The sequence below is a fragment of the Macrotis lagotis genome, chromosome 1 (assembly GCF_037893015.1).
Source record: "Macrotis lagotis isolate mMagLag1 chromosome 1, bilby.v1.9.chrom.fasta, whole genome shotgun sequence".
Taxonomy (NCBI): Eukaryota; Metazoa; Chordata; class Mammalia; order Peramelemorphia; family Peramelidae; genus Macrotis; species Macrotis lagotis.
The window spans coordinates 542,155,221-542,173,776 of record NC_133658.1 but is presented as its reverse complement, the minus strand read 5'-3'; the positions used below and the strand labels follow the sequence as shown (position 1 = coordinate 542,173,776).

Genomic DNA, 18,556 nt, shown 5'->3' with positions numbered 1-18,556 from the left:
AACTCTAGAATCACCAAAATTTTAAAATATCTTTAACTGAACTGACCTTTTCTTTCCTTAGAAATTCTTCTCTGAATTTATTAGTGATAAATCCTCTCGAACCAGTAAAACGTAAACGCTGGTACTTAGCTTGAACATACAAACCCTTCAGAACTAGGCCTGATTTATAATGGGGCTGGAATCTGCCCTCTATCAAATTGCTCTGCAAAAAAAAAAAAAAAAAAAAAATATATTAGATTCCTAATCTAATACTTTAATGACACAATGATAGAATAGGCATTTTCAAATACTATATATGTAATATTTTAAAATATAACACATTAATTTAAATTTGTTCAATAATACCTCCACTTTATCTTTAAAATAGTATTTTCAGACATTATCTTGACACAGCTTTATTGTTACAGTAAACAGTACAGTAAACAGTGGTGATTATAGGCAAATCCATAACAGAATAACTCTGGAAGTTATTCATGTACTTCAGATACAGTCAAAGAATGATATAAAATATCAAGGATAAACTGTTGAGTTCATTAAAGTTAATTAAAAACAACTTGCCAGGTTCTTACCAGCAATAACCTATTATACTTCAGAGGAAAGACTAAATTATGAATGACAAAAATATAAAACTAGCTCACTAGATAAAATTATAAGTTGTGCATCTCAAAAGTCATCACTTTATATCCCTTAATTATAACTATACCTGATTAAGCATTTGCTCTCTAAAACATACATGTTCATATATTTCTTTTTATTGTTAATATATAAACACATTAAAATGAGACAGGATCTATATCCCATTTTTTCAGGTTACATTTGGGAATAGTGTGGACCACAAGCTTGATATTACCTCCTTATTTATTTGACGTAAAGCCACCCTAGTTTTCAGAAAAGGTAACAGAGACAGGAGACAGGTTAACACAACAATAAATATTAATAAAAAAAAACAGAACTAGGACTTAATTCTCAAGTGCTTTCTAAAATATTTAATACCTAAACACTAGACATACTTACAAAAATACAGACAATTCCAAAACAAGAGACAAGGTAGCATTTTCTTCTCTAATACTGCCTATCAAATGCCACCCACTAATTCTGTTACCTTGCTTCTTATAATGTGGATTCCTTGTCACTGCCTTCAAAATAATCACAGGAATGAAGGAATATATATAAAAAAGACCAAACACCTTTTTGTATTTCTTTACATATTTTTGAAAACAAACAGGGTTATTTTAAAAGAAAAATTTGGGTTCAACTTATTCCGTGAATTCCAAAGTTTGTTGAAAAGTGATTCTGTAAACTGTCCTTCTTAGTTTCCATGATAAAATTAAATTGTGTATCCATATATCCATAGGACAAACTCAAATAGTTGTGGGCCAGAAAAAAGGCTCAGTCAATGGTTAATCCATAGCATACTCATGGGAAGGTGGAGGGAAAAAGAAAAATTCTGAATAATTTGAAAGGAATAAAAAGTCAGGAAAAACAAGCTATTCTGTAGATAAGCATACCTCCCTCAAACTTAACACTGATTCCAGATAAGAAATATTTTTCAACTTCAAAATAGAGAGCATTCTGCTTAAAAAATACCAAAGATAGCAGTAACAGAAATAGTCAACATACCTTATTCTGTTGACATGTCAAGGACAACAAGTCTGAGCCTCATTCTCTACTCAGTTTTCAATATTCCAAGAGAATCAGAGTAACGTTTGAAGAGTTAAGAACTCAAGTCAATCAATAATCATTTCTAAACAACTAATATGTGCCAGTGCTAGGAAACGAAAGATGGCATATGCAGACAATAATGTACAAATAAGATAAAGGAAGACACCAGAATTAAGGGATTATGGCAAAGGTCTCCTTTATTAGACAGGATTTTAGTTGAAGTTATATGAAAGCCAGGAGACGGAGATAAAGAAGAAGAACAAGAGGCTCTACAATCAAAAATACTAGAGTCAGGAGACAGAGTGTATTATTTGAGGAACAACAAGGAGGTCATTACACTTGGAACAAAAAAAGTGGTATGTGGTGGAGTATAAGGTATAAATAACATTACAGTAATTTGGGGCTGGTTATGAAGAGTTGATTGCCAAACAAAGGATTTTGAGCTGATAGGGAGCCTTTGGAATTAAGGAGTTGGCATGGTTGGTCCTGGGCTTGAGCATAATCACTTTGATGGCTGAGAGGAAGATGGACTGTAGTGGGAAGAGACTTGCGTCAGGCAGACCAATCAGTAGGTCTAGGTATGAAGTAGTGAGGCTTGTACCAGTAGGAGAGAAATTTTAGTAAATCCAAATGTCTTGGCAACAGAATGAGAGGACGATGGCACCCTTGATAGTAATAAGAAAGTTTGGAAGGAGGGTAGGCTTTAGGGGAATAGCGAATTTGATTATGGACACATTTGAACTTAACATGTCTATAGAACATATGGTTGTAGATGTCCAAGGCAGTTAAAAATAAGAACCGGTGTCAGTCATGGCCCCGCTGCTGCTGCCACTGCCGCTGCTGCTGCGCCCCATGGCCCGGGCCCTGCACCCCGCCGCCCTCCCGTCGCTGCAGCCCACACTGGCCACCACCCATGCGCACCTTCGGAGGCCTCCTAGGAGCAGTGGCCAGCAGGCCAGGCCCCGCGCATCAGCGCCTGCTGCAGCTGCCCCGGAGCACACCCGGGCTCTGTTCGTGCACATGCGGGGGCCTCCACACAGAGGAAGACAAGGCCTTTGCTGATTTCTGACAGATGAGATTAAAGAGGAGAGGAAAATCCAGAAACACAAATCTCTCCCCAAGATGTCCGGAGATTGGGAACTGGATGTACAACGAACAGAAGCCAAGCTAATCCGGAGATTAGCTAGGGAGAGGATCACAGTCACATTCAATATTAACAACAGTATCCCACTGACCTTTGATGATGAGCCACCAGAGGGACAGAAAGCCCAAGAACAGCAAGAGCCTGAACTTACAACAACCCCAAACTTTGTGGTGGAAGTTGTGAAGGACAATACCAAGAAGGCCTTTGTCTTGGACTGCCACTATCCAGAGGATGAGGTTGGACAGGAAGAAGAGGATGAGAGTGACATTTTCTCCATCCAGGAAGTGAGTTTCCAACCCACCAGTGAATCTGACTGGAAGGATACCAACTACACACTGAACACAGATTCATTGGACTGGGCCCTGTACGACCACCTGATGGACTTCCTGGCTGACCGAGGGGTGGACAACACATTTGCAGATGAACTCATTGAGCTCAGCACAGCCCTTGAACACCAGGAATACACCAACTTCCTGGAAGATCTGAAAGGCTTTGTCAAGTGTCAGTAGGGAGGCTGAGGCAGAAAGACCATGTGGACCTAGAACATTAGAAGCTATCATGGGAAAGTCAGCTAAAATACTGGCAGACATAAATATCAATTATGTTCCTAACCCACTTTTATTTACTTGCTCTCCTAGTGTTTTTGTATACCACCACAGAATGATGAAAATAAAACTGCTTGGACCCTTCCAAAAAAACAAACAAACAAAAAAAAGAACATAAAGGTCAGAAGTTAGGGCTGATTAGGTAGATTTCAGAATCATTCCCATGGCTAAGATAACTGAATCTTTAGAAGCTGATGTGGTCACCAAGTGAAATAGTAGAGAGGGAGAAGCAAAAAGGGGCCAGGACAGAGCTTTGTGGAGCACCCAGGGTTAGCAGGTGTAACATGGATCCAGCAAAGGAGACTGAGAAGAAGCAGTCACATTGGGGGAGAGGAGAACCATGAGAGAGTGGTACTCCTAAAGACTGCAGAAAGGTTGAATATTCTGAGAATTAAGATAAGATCATTGCAAAACGAATGGTTGGACCACACATCAAAATAGCCAACTTAGAAAATGCCTTAATATTTACTAACTACCCTACATATAATTGTCTTGTGATAGTAACATTTTCTACTGTAATAAATGAGAAATAGTGGCTAAAAAAAGTGAGTACCTTAAAGAACTGTATAGCTAAAATAAAAGGGACCACAGAGATCTCCAAATTCTTCATTTTACAGATGAGGAAGATAAGGTTTAGGGAGGTTAAGTGATTTTCCCAGTTTCATAGCTATAGCAGAGTGAGGTTTCAAGATAATTTCTGATCTCAATCCAGGTTTCTTTAAAACTACATAACACAGGCTTCACAAAGGAATGCTCTCACAGAATGTAGCAAAGGCAAAATTCGATAGCTAAATCAGTAAACATTTAATCAGAGCTTTAGTTATCAATAGAGTAGTAACAACAGGATGTCAAATTTATGAATTCTTCACATATTTTCAAATTTCTTTTAAGACAACTGGCATATTTATGTCAGTAGAAAAATAGACATCAGGGGGTAGCTAAGTGGTGCAATAAGTGGATAGAGTACTGGCCCTGGAGTCAGAAAGACCTGAGTTCAAATCCTAACTCAGACACCTAATATTTTATTAACGTATAAAAAAATAGTTAATAATTTATTAACTACTGTCATAAAAAACAAAATAGAAGAAATTAAAAGAATCACAACAAAGAAAAAAATTATTACACACACAAAGCTTTGACTAATGACAGTCTAATAAAACTGCTTTTAATTTAAATGAGATGAACATTTGTTAGATGAAATATTTATCAAATGAGATTTATAACAAATACACTGATGGTTAAATAAAGTTATGAATGTAATAGTTCATATTATTTTAAGGATTTTTAAAATGCAGTCTTGTATTTTTGAAAAAATACGACATTCAATGTTGTGTATATATAAAAATATTATGTATAGATATTAAAAAGCACAACAAAATTATACTTTCTCAATATGAGAAAAAGAACTGTTTAATGGAGAAATAGTTGAGGTTTTTCTAGTTATCATCAAAAGTAAAATAAGGATATCTATTATCACCACTACTGTTTTACCTATTTTCTAGAAATGAATATTTATAATAAAAGAAGAAATTGTTGAGGGAATAAGCACAGACAAAGAGAAAACAAAATTATATTTTTAATGACATGATGGTCCATTCTAGGAATTCACATGAAGTTAACTGAAATGATAAATATTGTTAACAAAATAAGAATCTAACAAAAAAAATATACACTATTGAGCATATTGCTAAAAAAAAAACCTCAACAAAAGCCAGTTGCAAGATATTCCAATCAAAATAACCACAGCACATTCAAATTAACTATAGTACATATAAAAGATATGTGAGTCCATGTATAAAAACACACAACAATTACAGGACAACTGAAAAACACTATGGTAGAAATACATACAAGTCTAAATAATTGCACGGGTCTTAAGTGTTCATGGTTATACTTGATCCAATACAATAAAAATGGCAATAACTTAAATTTGCTTACTTATTTAGGGGCATGTGATTCAAAGTACTAAAGAATTTCATGACAGAACTAGAAAACATTTTAAAGTCTTCTAGAAGAGCAAATCTCAAGAAGATCAAGGAAAATAATGAAAGAAACTAGGCAGGAAGGAGTAACAGATCTCAAATTATGGTTACAGTATGGTTAAAATTAGGAAAATTAATCAATGGGATGATTACAATACAAGAAGCAAGGGAATACAACCTATGGCTCAATAAAAACTAAGATTTCTAACAGAAATTAGGTGGAAAGAGAGAAAGAGTACCTGTCACTAAGCTATAAAGAGATCCATGATCTACTGTCCAAGTAAAATGTCACATCATAAATAAATTAAAGGAGCAAAAAAGAAGTTCGTTTCCTGACCATAGGTAAAAGAATTTTTTTAAAAATCTGAGGGATTAAGAGGATTATAGGAGATAAAAATGTTGCTCTTAAATACAGAAAAAATGGAGAACTTCTAAACAAACAAAATCTATGGAGTGAAAGTTAAAAGTTAAGTGGGGGAAAAAATCTTTTGCATCGAGAAAAAGACTGATAGCCAAATCATATAGGGAAGGACTCCCTATTAAAAAAAAAAATCATTGGGTATTAACTGAAAATCAGTTTCGTTGTGATATAAAATATTCAACTTTGAAAATCTCAGGAATAGTGACTATATATAATTGCAAAGAATTTATGAAGAAACATTATATCCACCTCTAGAAAGAAAGGTGATAAACTTAGTGCAGATCAAAGCCATATTCTTTTCTTCCTTCCTGTCTTTTTTTTTTGGGGGGGGGGGGAGATTTGTTTTCTGTGACAGTACATATTTCTAATGGGTTTTGTTTTTCTTGCCTTCTCAAGGAAAGGGGGAGGAGAAATGGAAGAAATTAAAATGAACAATTTAAAAAAATTTTTAATTAAAAAAGAAAGGCAAAATACTAGTGTTGGTGGAGCTTTAAGTTAGTCACATCATTTTAGATGGCAATTTGCAATCATAAGAAATGAATACAAATTTTCATATTCTTTAACATCCAGAGGTTCCATTAGTGAAAATATACTCCAAGTAGTTCATTAATAAAAACTAAGGGGGGTGGAGCCAAGATGGTGAGATGAAGGGATCGAGTCTTAGGCGCTCTCTGATAAAACTCATAAGCTAAGGACTAAACTTTCGAGAGACAGAACCCACAAAGGGACCCAGTGGGGCAGGTCTCCGTCTCAAGGTACCCTGGAAAAGATCAGAAAGGCTCTGCTCCCCAGGGCTGGAGGGGCGGCCTGCCAGAGCAAAAGAACTTCAGCCTCCCGGAGGCAGCCTCAGGGCGCTGGGGGCAGCTGCCACAGGGGAGTCTCCTGAGCTGCACCGCGGGGAGCACCTGACACGAAGTGGGGGAACAGCGGGGGACCTCTGACAGAGCGAGCACGTAGAGCCCAGCCCTCAGGGCACACAGCAAGCAGCTTGGTCTTTGGGCAGCCCAGACCCAGAAACAGAAGCAGGGGGAGGCAGTAAGCAGGAGCCTCCAGGGCATGAGCCCACTGAGCTGAGGGGAGTGAAGAGGCTGAGGGGAGTGAAGAGACTGAGGGGAGTGAAGAGACTGACGAGAGCTCTGTCCTCTGCCTCTAGAACAGGACTCTGGGGCTCTGACCACATCCAGATCCTGATCCCAGTCTAGGTCCCCCCCCACCTCAGCCCTGTGGCAGAGGGGGGCGCTTATGGTCATTCACAGACTAGGAGGGAGGACAGAGCCTCACACACTGAGACGCTTGTGGGAGTGTCCCAAAAGCTCAGGAAGCACCCCAAAACCAGGCCCAGGCTGGGAAAATGAGCAAGCAGAGAAATAAGAGGAGCACCATTGAGAAATATTTTGCAAATGAGCCCAAGAAGGATCAGAACACTCAGTCTGAAGATGAGGAAGCACAAGCTCCTGCATCTAAAGACACCAAGAAAAACAGAAATTGGGCTCAGGCTATTACAGAGCTCAAAAAAGACTTTGAAAATCAAATGAGGGCGTTAGAAGAAAAACTGGGAAAAGAAAGGAGAGAGATGCAGGAAAAACATGAAAATGAAGTCAGCAGCTTAGTCAAGGAAATCCAAAAAAATGCTTAAGAAAATAGCATGCTAAAAACCAGCTTAGGTCAAATGGATAAAACAGTTCAAAAAGTTATTGAGGAGAAGAATGCTTTAAAAAGCAAAATTGGCCAGATGGAAAAAGAGATAAGAAAACTCTGAGGAGAATAAATCCTTCAGACAAAGAATAGAATTCAGGGAGATTGATGAATTTACCAGAAATCAGGAATCAATACTTTAAAACAAAAAAAAAAAAATTAGAAGAAAATATGAAATATCTCATTGAAAAAAACAACTGATATGGAAAACAGACTTAGGAAAGATAATTTGAAAATTATTGGAATACCTGAAAGTCATGATCAGGAAAAGAGCCTTGACATCATTTTCAAAAAATTACTACAGGAAAATTGCCCTGATATTCTAGAAACAGAGGGCAAAATAGAAATGGAGAGAATCCACCGATCCCCCCGAGAAAGAGATCCCAAAAAAACCAACCCCTAGGAATATTATAGCCAAGTTCCAGAACTCCCAAGTCAAAGAGAAAATATTACAAGTAGCCAGAAGGACACAGTTCAAAGATCATGAAGCTGCAGTCAGGATCACATGGGACTTAGCAGCAACTACATTGGAAGCGTAGGGCTTGGAATACAATATCCCGGAAGGCAAAAGAGCTTAGAATGCAGCCAAGAATGAACTACCCAGCAAGGCTGAATGTCCTCTTTCAGGGAAAAAGATGGACTTTCAAATGTTCCTTTTGGAATGGCCAGAGCTGAACGGAAGGTTTGATCTTCAGATACAGGACTCAGGTGAAGCATGGAGATTGAAGGAGAGGGGGGGAAATATGAGGGACTTAATGAGGATGAACTGCATGTATAGAAAAATGATACTGATAATATTCATATGAACATCTCAGTTAATAGAGCAGGTAGAGGGAGCTTTTATAGTTGAAGCACAGGAGAAAGCTGAATTAGAAGATAAAATATGGTGTAAAAATGGAGTCAATAGAAAAAAAGGGAAATGGAAAGGGAGAAAGAAAAAGGAGAGGTGGAATAGTCCAAGATATTTCACATAATAAGATATTTTTATTACAATGAGCTATTGTAATGATATGGAAGGGGGGAGGCAAGGGGGAATAAGGGAACCTTTGCTCTCATCAGAGGTGGCTAGGAGAGGAAACAGCAAATATACTCAATGGGGTATAGACATCTGGAGTAAGAAGGAGGGGGGAGCAGGGGGAAGGGGTGGGGATGTGAATAAAGGAGGAGAGGATGGACCATGGAGGGGGGGGGGGGGGGTCAGATATAACACATTTTCTTTTTTATCTCTTGCAAGGGGTTGGGATTGGATGGCCTGCCCAGGACCATAGGGCCAGGTGGATGCTGGGCCTAAGGGGTGGTATGGGGGCTCAGGGCTTCTTGGCCCCAGGACCAGGGATCTGTCCTGCTGCGCCACTCAGTGACCCTACAGCGGAGTAAGAGTGAAAGGAGAGAGAAAATGTAGTACATGATAGTGGAGAAATAAGAAAGGAGGGAGTTGTGATCAGCAATGGCAACATTGGAAAAATGTGGAAGTAACTTTTGTGATGGACTTATCATAAAGAATGTGATCCACCCGTGACAGAGTTGTTGGTGTTGAAACAAAGACTGAAGCACATTTTTTGTTATTATTATTTGGGGGAGGGTGCAGGGCAAATAGGGCTGGATGGCCTGCCTGGGGCCACATAGTGGGGTGATCTTTGGGTATCTGGGGCTGGATTTGGACCCAGGTGCTCCTGGCTCAAGGGCCAATGCTCTGTCTGCCACCCGGCCGCCCCTACTATTATTACTATTTTATTTTATGTGGAGTCTTTTTTTCCCTTCTTTTTGGTTTTTGCAGGGAAGTGGGGATTGGGTGGCTTGCATGTCACATGGCTGGGTGATTGTTGGGTTTATGAGGCTGGATATGGACTCCGGTGCTCATGGCTCCAGGGCTGGTGCTTCGTCCATTGCGCCACCTGGCCATACCTACAATTGTTACTATTATTTTTTAATTTTAATTTTTTTCTCTCCCCTTTACTTTTTTCTCCCAAGCAAGTCTATATTCATGGGGGGAGGAGTATTTTGTTTACTTGCAAACAAGAATATTTTATTAATGTTAAAAAACATTTGTACAAAATGAGAATAAAAAATAAATTTAAAAAAAAAAATAAAGGGGCAGCTAGGTGGTGTAGTGGATAAAGCACTGGCCTTGGAGTCAGGAGTACTTGGGTTCAAATCCTGTCTCAGACACTTAATAATTGCCTAGCTGTGCGGCCTTGGGCAAGCCACTTAATCCCATTTGCCTTGCAAAAAAACAAAAAAAAAAAACAAAACAAAACAAAACAAAAAAAAAACTAAGATCAGATAGACACTGAAATATGTGACAGTACTTTCTTTGTAGTAGCAAAGAACTGCAGACAAGACAAATGCTTATGGACTGGAGAATGGCCGAAAAAGTGGTACTTAAATATAATAGAAAGAGGGTTATTTCCATTAAAAGAAAAATTGAACGTAAAAACTGAAACATGGGATAGCTTCTATAAATTAATATGAAGTACAACAGAAAAACAAGATATACAATATAAATGGAAGAAACATCAAAATAAAAACTGAATGTTGCCAAATCATATGACCAAAAGTCAGCTTCCAAATTTGCAAAGAAAAAGGAGTTACCACTCTCCACTGAAAGGATGGAAGAGGGCAAGAAGAGTCAGGTAGCTAAGAACACCGAAAAGTGTTATATTATGTTAGGTCAGTTGAATTGTTTTTCACTTTTTTTTATTCCTTTATATAAAGGATTGAATCAGAAAAGAAAAATATTAACTAGAGATTTTACTTTGTTTTCTTACCTTGTAAGATCTTCTAATAAATTTTCTGAAGTATGGTTTAATAAATCTTATAGGATTTTGGAATCCACCCGCATGAAATTTTGAAAAACTGTAGTTCTGATCATTCCTGGTCAAACGAAAGAAAGAAAAATTGTTTAACTTATGTCTAAATAATTTACTCTTATGTCAATCTCATCCTAAATCAGAAATAGGCTGTGTTTAGAGCAATTTAAGACATTAACACCTTGCTTCTCTGATATAATGGCAAATACTTAATTTATCTGTGATCAATGAACCATACTAAAATGAATTTTTCAGAAATTAAAATTTACTATTTCAAAGACCAAGTTTTTATGTTAGTCATTTTTGATGAATATCTTCCTAAAAACTTCATTAACTTCTTAATATACTGAAAAAAAATTTAACCCCTTTTTTTGAGGACTCATTATGGATCTCAACTATTGCATTTTTTTTTTAAGTTTTTGCTAGGCAATGGGGTTAAGTGGCTTGCCCAAGGCCACACAGCTAGGTCATTATTAAGTGTCTGAGACCACATTTGAACCCAGGTACTCCTGACTCCGGAGCAGGTGTTTTATCCATTGCACCACCTAGCCGCCCTGTCAACTATTGCATTTTCTAAAACAATGATTGAAAGCCCTCTTGGGCTGCTACAGGATGTTTACAACTACAGTAAATGTCTTAAGATATCTGACATTGTTTTTCTTTTCTTACTATCAGATTGCCAAAAGCTGTTTCAGAGAATCAATAGGATTTCAATCACTAGGAGTTTCCAGGCACTCATCCCAGAATCTTAGGATTTTTGATCAAATAAACTCAATGAGAGCTTGAAGTATTCTAAGGAAAACATATAAGTTCTGGTATATAGATTTTTCTATCTTTTTATGAGGACTAAAGGTCTTTTTATTTATGTTTTGGTTCTCTGAAGTAGAAGTTGCAATAAAAATGACATCAGGATAAATGGATTACTATAATTGATAACAATTGAAATGGGACACAAAATTTCAATTTGATAGTTCCTCTTCTGATCAAGTAGGAAATGTCTGGTGGCAGTTATTTACAAGAAATACAATTACACATTAAAAATCATTAAAACAAAAGAGCAAAATCCTACAGGGTTAACATACCACTTTAAACAAACATGTACATATAGATACCCTACTAAATCAAATTTTAAAATTATTCCATTTATATTTCTAATGCCAAAGTAAATCATAAAATTAAAAACTTCTTTAATCTTAAAATACAGGAAATAAAACAGAAAATTTTTAAATCATGAATTATATATAGTAAACTCCCTCATACTTTTAAATTCACTTAATAAAGTTCCACACCCACAAATTTTAATCCTGCATAAAGTCCATGAGAGGGGCCGCTAGGTGGCCCAGTGGATAGAGCACCAGCCTCAGACACTTAATAATTACCTAGCTGTGTGGCCTTGGGCAAGCCACTTAACCCCATTGCCTTGCAAAAAAAACCCCTAAAAAAATATAAGCACCAAAGGAAGCTTAAAGAAGAGAGTAAGACTAGAAAGAAAGCAAATGGGAAGATGTACTGATGAGTCAGAGGATATAAGGATATAAGTTAGAGGACTCCACTCTGACAAGTACTACACTAATGGGCAGCTGGTGAGCTTCAAGGTCATTAAACAGCTCCTTTTTCCTGCTTTCCCAGGGCACAGATATGACTTGCTATAAGCCTCAATGCAGTCTGTTATATATCATTAAAATATCTATCTATAGTTATTACTTAGCACTCATCAGTCACTAGCAATGATTCTGTGTTGTAATATATAGGTGATGATGGTGGTAAGACAACTTCCTGGGAGGGGGAAGATTACTGACCACCAAGAGCATCTGTTGCCCAGACCACATTCTGGCTTCCCAGTCCCTGATTAAATATCTAGCCCTAACCTCTCTCCTGAAGTACAGTAATACAACTCCAACTGCTTCTTAGACATCTAACTCGTGTCTAATAAAGAACTCATCTTCTATCCTCCAGAAGTCTTCCTTTCTAATATGAAGGGAATTACTATACTCTCCTACTCAGTATCACAACTGAGGTGTCATTAAATCTGTTGCCAAATTTTCTCAACTCACCTTTATATTCCCATTTCTATAATCATATCATCATCTCTCATCTACACACTACTGCATTATAGTAAAAATACTGGCCCTCAAGTTTCTCTCTTTTAATTGCCAATGTTATTCTGACTCTTTATTGGTTTTTAAGACCAAAATCACGTCCTCAGATATTTAAAGCTATTTACAACCTATATATACCCTTTTGATTCTTTCAGTCTATTTTTACTATATTTCCCTCCTTTCACATTGATCCAGCTAGACTAGACTACTTATACTTCCTTTTATATGGCACTGTCTATGTGTCTTTCCATTGGCTGTCTCATAGGCCTGGAAAGTTCTTGGTCCTTTGGTTTCTATGGCTTCCTGAAATGTTTAATTAAAAGTCTATTTTCTGCAAGCATGTCCAGTCCTGTTTCAAATTTTAAAAGTCCAAAATTAAACTCATTATCTTTCCTGTAAAACTGTCTTGTGTCCCACTCTCATCCCACAGTCAGTTGCCAAAACTGCTATTCCTACCTCCACAATCTCACTCAGATTCCATCCCTTAGCTCTACTATGACAAGTCACAACTTTAGTTTATCCTTTAGGTTTTCCTTATGAGCAGATCTATTTCACTTTCTCTATTCCAAAAATTCCAGCATCTCTATATTGTCTGTAAGATTAAAATATAAGCTCTACTATTTAGCATTTAAAGTCCTCCACACATTCTCTATCCTCAGAACCATTTACTCATCCTTCTATTCGTTACATATAATCTTCGGTCATACTTCTCTGTTCCTTTGCACTGGCATGATATATCCTCATTGTATAACCTTTCTATTTTCAAAGTCCAGTTAAAGTATCTTCTACATAAATTCTTTCCAGATTCCTCTAAATGCTAATGCCCTTCCTTACCACCCTCTGTTTTTTAATACTAATTCTGTAAAAACATATACCCTCATACCTATAGAAAAACACCCATTCCTGATAAAATTTAAACTCCCTGAGAGTTGACTGTATTTCGATCAGCACCTAGAACAGTATCTGGCATTTAACAGGCATTTAATACTCACTGATTGAAAGGACATGGAAGTACTCCTTTCCTATAGTCCTCTATGCACATAATATTTTCTTCTGGGCTAATACTAGTTTTTTTATAATAACCCAGCATTCAATTTCTTTTCTTCTCATTTACATCATTGCAATCATTACATATATTACCTTTTTGGCTATTTTACTGTGTATCAGTTCCTAAAATCTTCTGATAATTTTCTAGTTTCTAAAGATACACTGCTTCTTAATGATGAAGCAATATATTCTACTGCATTCATTTATTTTTGCTTTTGCAAGGCAATGGGGTTAAGTGACTTGCCCAAAGGTCACATAGCTGGGTAATTATTAATATGAGGCCACATTTGTACTTGGGTCCTCCTGATTCCAAGGCCAATCCTCTATTGACTCCACAACCTAACTACCACATCATTGCAATCTTATACTACCATTTGTCCAGCCATTCTCCCGTCAATGAGTTTCCATATATGGGCTATTGTGCTACAAATATTGGCTGTAAATACTGATGTGAATATAAATTTCCTAGTAAATATGACTAGTAAAGGGATCTCTACATCAAAGGGAATAGACAAATTCATTAATTTCCTAATAATTCTAAATAGTGAAATGACCTCAACCATTTTGGAAAGCAGTACTTACTTTTAATAAAAAGAATTTAAAAGGCAAACTCTGTATTCAAGCAGATAGGGGATGAATTGTTTTTAAAAATCCACATATACAGGCTGGAGTCACGAAGACCTGGGTTCAAATTTAAAAATTACCTAGCTGTGTGACCTTGGGCAAGCCACTTAACCCGACTGCCTTGCAAAAAAAAAAAAATCCACGTATGTCAAAATCTCACAAAAAATGAATATCAAAAATTATCTTTACATGTAATTGGAAAAAAATTCTAAATTTTTTTTTAATTTAAGAAAAAACTAGGCAGCACAGAAAGATTAGTGATGGCCAGAGATGTTGTGGTCTGGGAATTCATACTGATGATGAAACAACTGTACAGGTCACTGACAGACCTTTTTTAGAAGTTAAAGTCCTGTCTCTGATAACATAATTTCTGGGTGATCACAGACATATTTAACTTCCCCATGCTGCTTCTCCAAGACCATACTATAAATGAAGTTGCCGATCTTCACCTATGATGGGCATTTTCATATATACTTGTGGAATTTGAAGGTCCAGAGTAAACAAAAATTTTTAATTTTATATGAATTACACATGCCTATAAAAATTTTTCTTTTCTTTCTTTCTTTTTCTTTTTCTTTTTTTTTAGCATTTCTCTCATTTCCTAATGCTCTTAACCCTGTCCAACAAAACTCTTGCATGGCCATAAAAAAAAGCTAAGCCAAAAAAAAAAATCCACAGTATGAGAAAACTAAATGTTAATTAACATACACACACACACACACACACACACACACACACACACACACACACACATATATTATCTAATGGGAAAATTCTCTTCTGGTGCATGCTTGCAGTAAAGAAGTTGAGAGATAAGATCTGAAGATCTCGAATATTTTCCATATAATTCTGATAATCAATAACAAGCATTCTTCAGTTTGAACATCTAACATATATTTTCAAAAATTTAACTGGTGTTTTTTGTTCAGCAATCATTTATGATGATGCACCTTCTAAGTGAGCCCTCTTCCTCAGTAAAAAAAAAAAAAAAAAGAAAAAATTAATAACCAAAAGAAAGAAATACAATCTACTTTCTTGTCTGAAAATGTAGGCAACATCCTCTTATCCCTCTTCAACTTCAATGAGAGGGGAGGCACATTTCTTGTCTTCTCCAGTGCCAAGCAGAGTCATCATATAATTACATGTAATTAGTTTTCTTTTTATATATAGTTAAAGTCATTGTATATAGTGTTTTCGTGTTCTGCTTCTGAGTTCATAAAAGTCTTTCTATATTATTACTGAACTGCTCATATTTGTAGCTTCTTAGGAAGTAATGATACTCCAGTACACAGATACCACTATTTGTTGAATCTTGCCCCAATCAAAGGGTACACCTCTTTTATTTCCATTCTTTTGATTCTCTACTGCTATACAAAATTTGGTATACATAGGAACTTTCAATCCTTGACCTTGAACCAGACTAGTAAAGGATGTTAGGATACAAATATAAACAAAGAGTCCTTACATTCGAGAAACTCACATTCTAAGAGAGGGGAAGAAACACAGAAAAAGGAGCTAAAAAGGGGGTAGGGTATGGGGAAATGTTGAGTACAAGTCTAGAGAGTCAGAAGCAGAGTCAAGAAGAGAATGAAACATGGCTGGCAAAGACCCCTCCTCAAAAACAGAGAATCCCACCAAAGGGAGAAAGGGAGTAGAGGAGATTCCCTTCTAGACTTTATGACATTAGTCACATTTTTGCAAAATTCCAGACTGATTTCTAAAAAGGTGAAACCAACTCGGACACTACTGTGTCTGTCTTGGTGTCCATTTGTTGGATATGAAATAAATGAAGTAAAAAACTTGATGGTGAGTTAGAACTTTCATATCCACCCATCTTCTTAAAACTGTTACTCCATTCAATCAAGTAAGAAGTAGGAAGAATAATATATACAAAAGGTAGCAAAAAGAAGAAACTCCTGAACTGAAATTTGGAGACAGATGGATCTGAAACCTATTTCTGACACGTACTAACTAGATAATTTTAGGCAATTTATTCAGCTTTTCTGAGTCCGCTTTCTTCAGCTCCAGAATGGGTAGAACACTGGTAGGACCCACATAACAGAGTTATTATGAAGGTCATAAAGAGGCAATGTATAAAAAGCTTTTTTGAAATTCTTAAGTACAATAAAAATGTTAGCTACTATAATTAATTGACTACAGAATGGAAATCATACTTTTAGACACAGGGAAAAAATAAAAATCAATAAAACACAGTAACTATCTTCAAAATGTTTACAATCTAGTAGGAAAATTGACAAAATTGACAAGTGCAGAAGTATACCAAGTACTATGAAAGACTCAATGAAAGATCACTCCCAGCTAGGGAGAACAGCAGAACCTTAGAGAAGGCATAAACCGGAATTCAGACTTGAAAGAATTATAGAATTTTACAAACTTTTATTCTAAAAGAACTTAATTAGAAAACATTTCAAGTTCACATTCCCAAAACACACATTATCATAACAATCTTTGTTCTGAACAAACATTGTAAGGATCAGATAGCGAAATCTATTTTTTCCTATTTAAATTTTAGAGTTTAAAAGAAAACCTATTTACCTTCCTATAGCTCTGCCCGTGTGAAAAATTCGTTCATCTTCATTCCGTAATCGTTCTTTTCTCCTTCTCTCAATATCATGTCGGAGATCATTGGGATCTTCTATTACTCTAAGCAAGGCCTGAGGAAATGATGATTTTGAATTATGAATATAATATTCTATTTCTATTTCTTTTGGAAAAAAGTCCTATTTAATATCGAAAGAGTTTTGTAAAAGTATATTTTAAAATAATTCATCATGGGGCAGCTAGATGGCGCAGTGGATAAGCATGTGCCCTGGAGTCAGGACTACCTGAGTTCAAATCCAGCCTCAGACACTTAATAATTACCTAGTTGTGTGGCCTTGGGCAAGTCATTTATCCCCATTTAACTTGCAAAAAGAAAAAAAAGAAAAGAATTCATCCAATAAATCTAAACCATAGCCTAAATAAATATACATTAACTTCAGAATTCAGATTTTTCTGTTTATAAAATTCCTGCAGAAATGGCTCAGTGCTTACACAAACATTATATCTGTTAATAGTAGGAAATCTAATTTTTCTTCTTCTACCCGGGGTAAAAATTCTTTTAATAAATATGAAATTAAATCAAATTCCCTCAATGGTATAAAAATCATATTTATTGGGGTGACTAGGTGGCACAGTGGATAAAGCACTGGCCCTGGAGTGAGGAGTACCTGGGTTCAAATCTGGTCTCAGACAATAATTACCTGTGTGGCTTTGGGCAAGCCACTTAACCCTATTTGCCTTGAAAAAAAAAAAAAAAAAACAACCCCTAAAAAATCATATATATTTATACAAATATTTCATTCTGTGTCTAATACATCAAAACTGTTTAATGAAAGTACGTTACATTATTAGAGTAGAATCATAAAGGAATACAATACATAAAGGAATAAATTACAAAGGTATTTTTGTAATGAACATTGACCTTCCAAGTAGTTTGTTTTTACTATAAAATTATTTTTTATTATTATATAAACTGTTCTGGTTTTGCTCATTTCATTCTTAAAATTGTTCATTCTTTGTTACAATATAAATTGTTCTTCTGGTTTTGCTTATTTTATTTAACAGTTCATGTCTTTAAAATTACCTATTTTCTCATTTCATACAACAAAATGGCTCTCTGTGGTCATATACAGCAATTATTCAGTCATTCCAACACTGATGAATTCACTTGAATTTCCAGAAAAAGACCTAATATAAGAATTTATCCCCATATGGGACCTTTTCCTCTTTTTTTGTATAGACTTAACAAAGGACATGACCTCATTTAATTATGTTAGGCATGTAATTTGAAATTGTTTTCCTAAATAAATGCACCCATTCATAGGTCCAAAGTGCATACATTTACCCATTTTTCCCTACAGTCCTTTCAGCAAGTAGCATTTTCCTTTTTTTGTCATCACTAGCACCTTTGAGCATGAGGCAGAATCTCAGGAATTACTTGAATTTAAGTTTCTTTACTTAGTAGTAATTTGAAGCATTTTTCATAGTTATAGAAAACCTGTATTTCTTTCCTCTGTTCAAATCCATAAGATAATTTGTCAATTGGGAAATAACAACACATTTTCATATAAATCTGAATCAGTTCCTTATATATCTCAAAATGAGACCTTTATTTCTCCAGTTAATTGTTCCCCTTTTCAACTTGGCTATTTTAGATTTGCACGTATAAAAAATTTTTTGATTAGATGTAATCAAAATTATCCATTTAATTATCAGTGATCCTCTATTCTTTGTTCATGAACTTTTATTTATTGATCAAATAGGTAAAATAACTTTCTTCCAAAGTAAAGAAATAGCAAAGATACTGTTACTACATAAAATATAGATATGTAGACTAAGAAATTAAATGCAGTATTTTGCTAGTTTATACTCCACTGCATTTTTCTTAAATTATATAATAAAGGT

The 18,556-nt window shown here is 35.9% G+C and overlaps 1 protein-coding gene and 1 pseudogene across 7 annotated transcripts in view; one reads left to right on the top strand and one right to left on the bottom strand.

Moving 5' to 3' along the window:
- Window positions 1–18,556, bottom strand: part of BCLAF3 (BCLAF1 and THRAP3 family member 3) — a 90,003-nt gene that overhangs the window by 18,594 nt on the left and 52,853 nt on the right. For all 7 annotated transcript variants that reach the window (XM_074214283.1, XM_074214282.1, XM_074214280.1 and 4 more), the window contains 3 exons: window positions 16,646–16,764; window positions 10,278–10,383; window positions 47–202 (listed from right to left, as the gene is read on the bottom strand). In XM_074214283.1, the coding sequence (XP_074070384.1) occupies window positions 47–202; window positions 10,278–10,383; window positions 16,646–16,764 (381 nt within the window). The remainder of the gene's footprint in view (window positions 1–46; window positions 203–10,277; window positions 10,384–16,645; window positions 16,765–18,556) is intronic.
- On the top strand, window positions 2,473–3,488 carry LOC141507019 (complement component 1 Q subcomponent-binding protein, mitochondrial pseudogene; annotated as a pseudogene).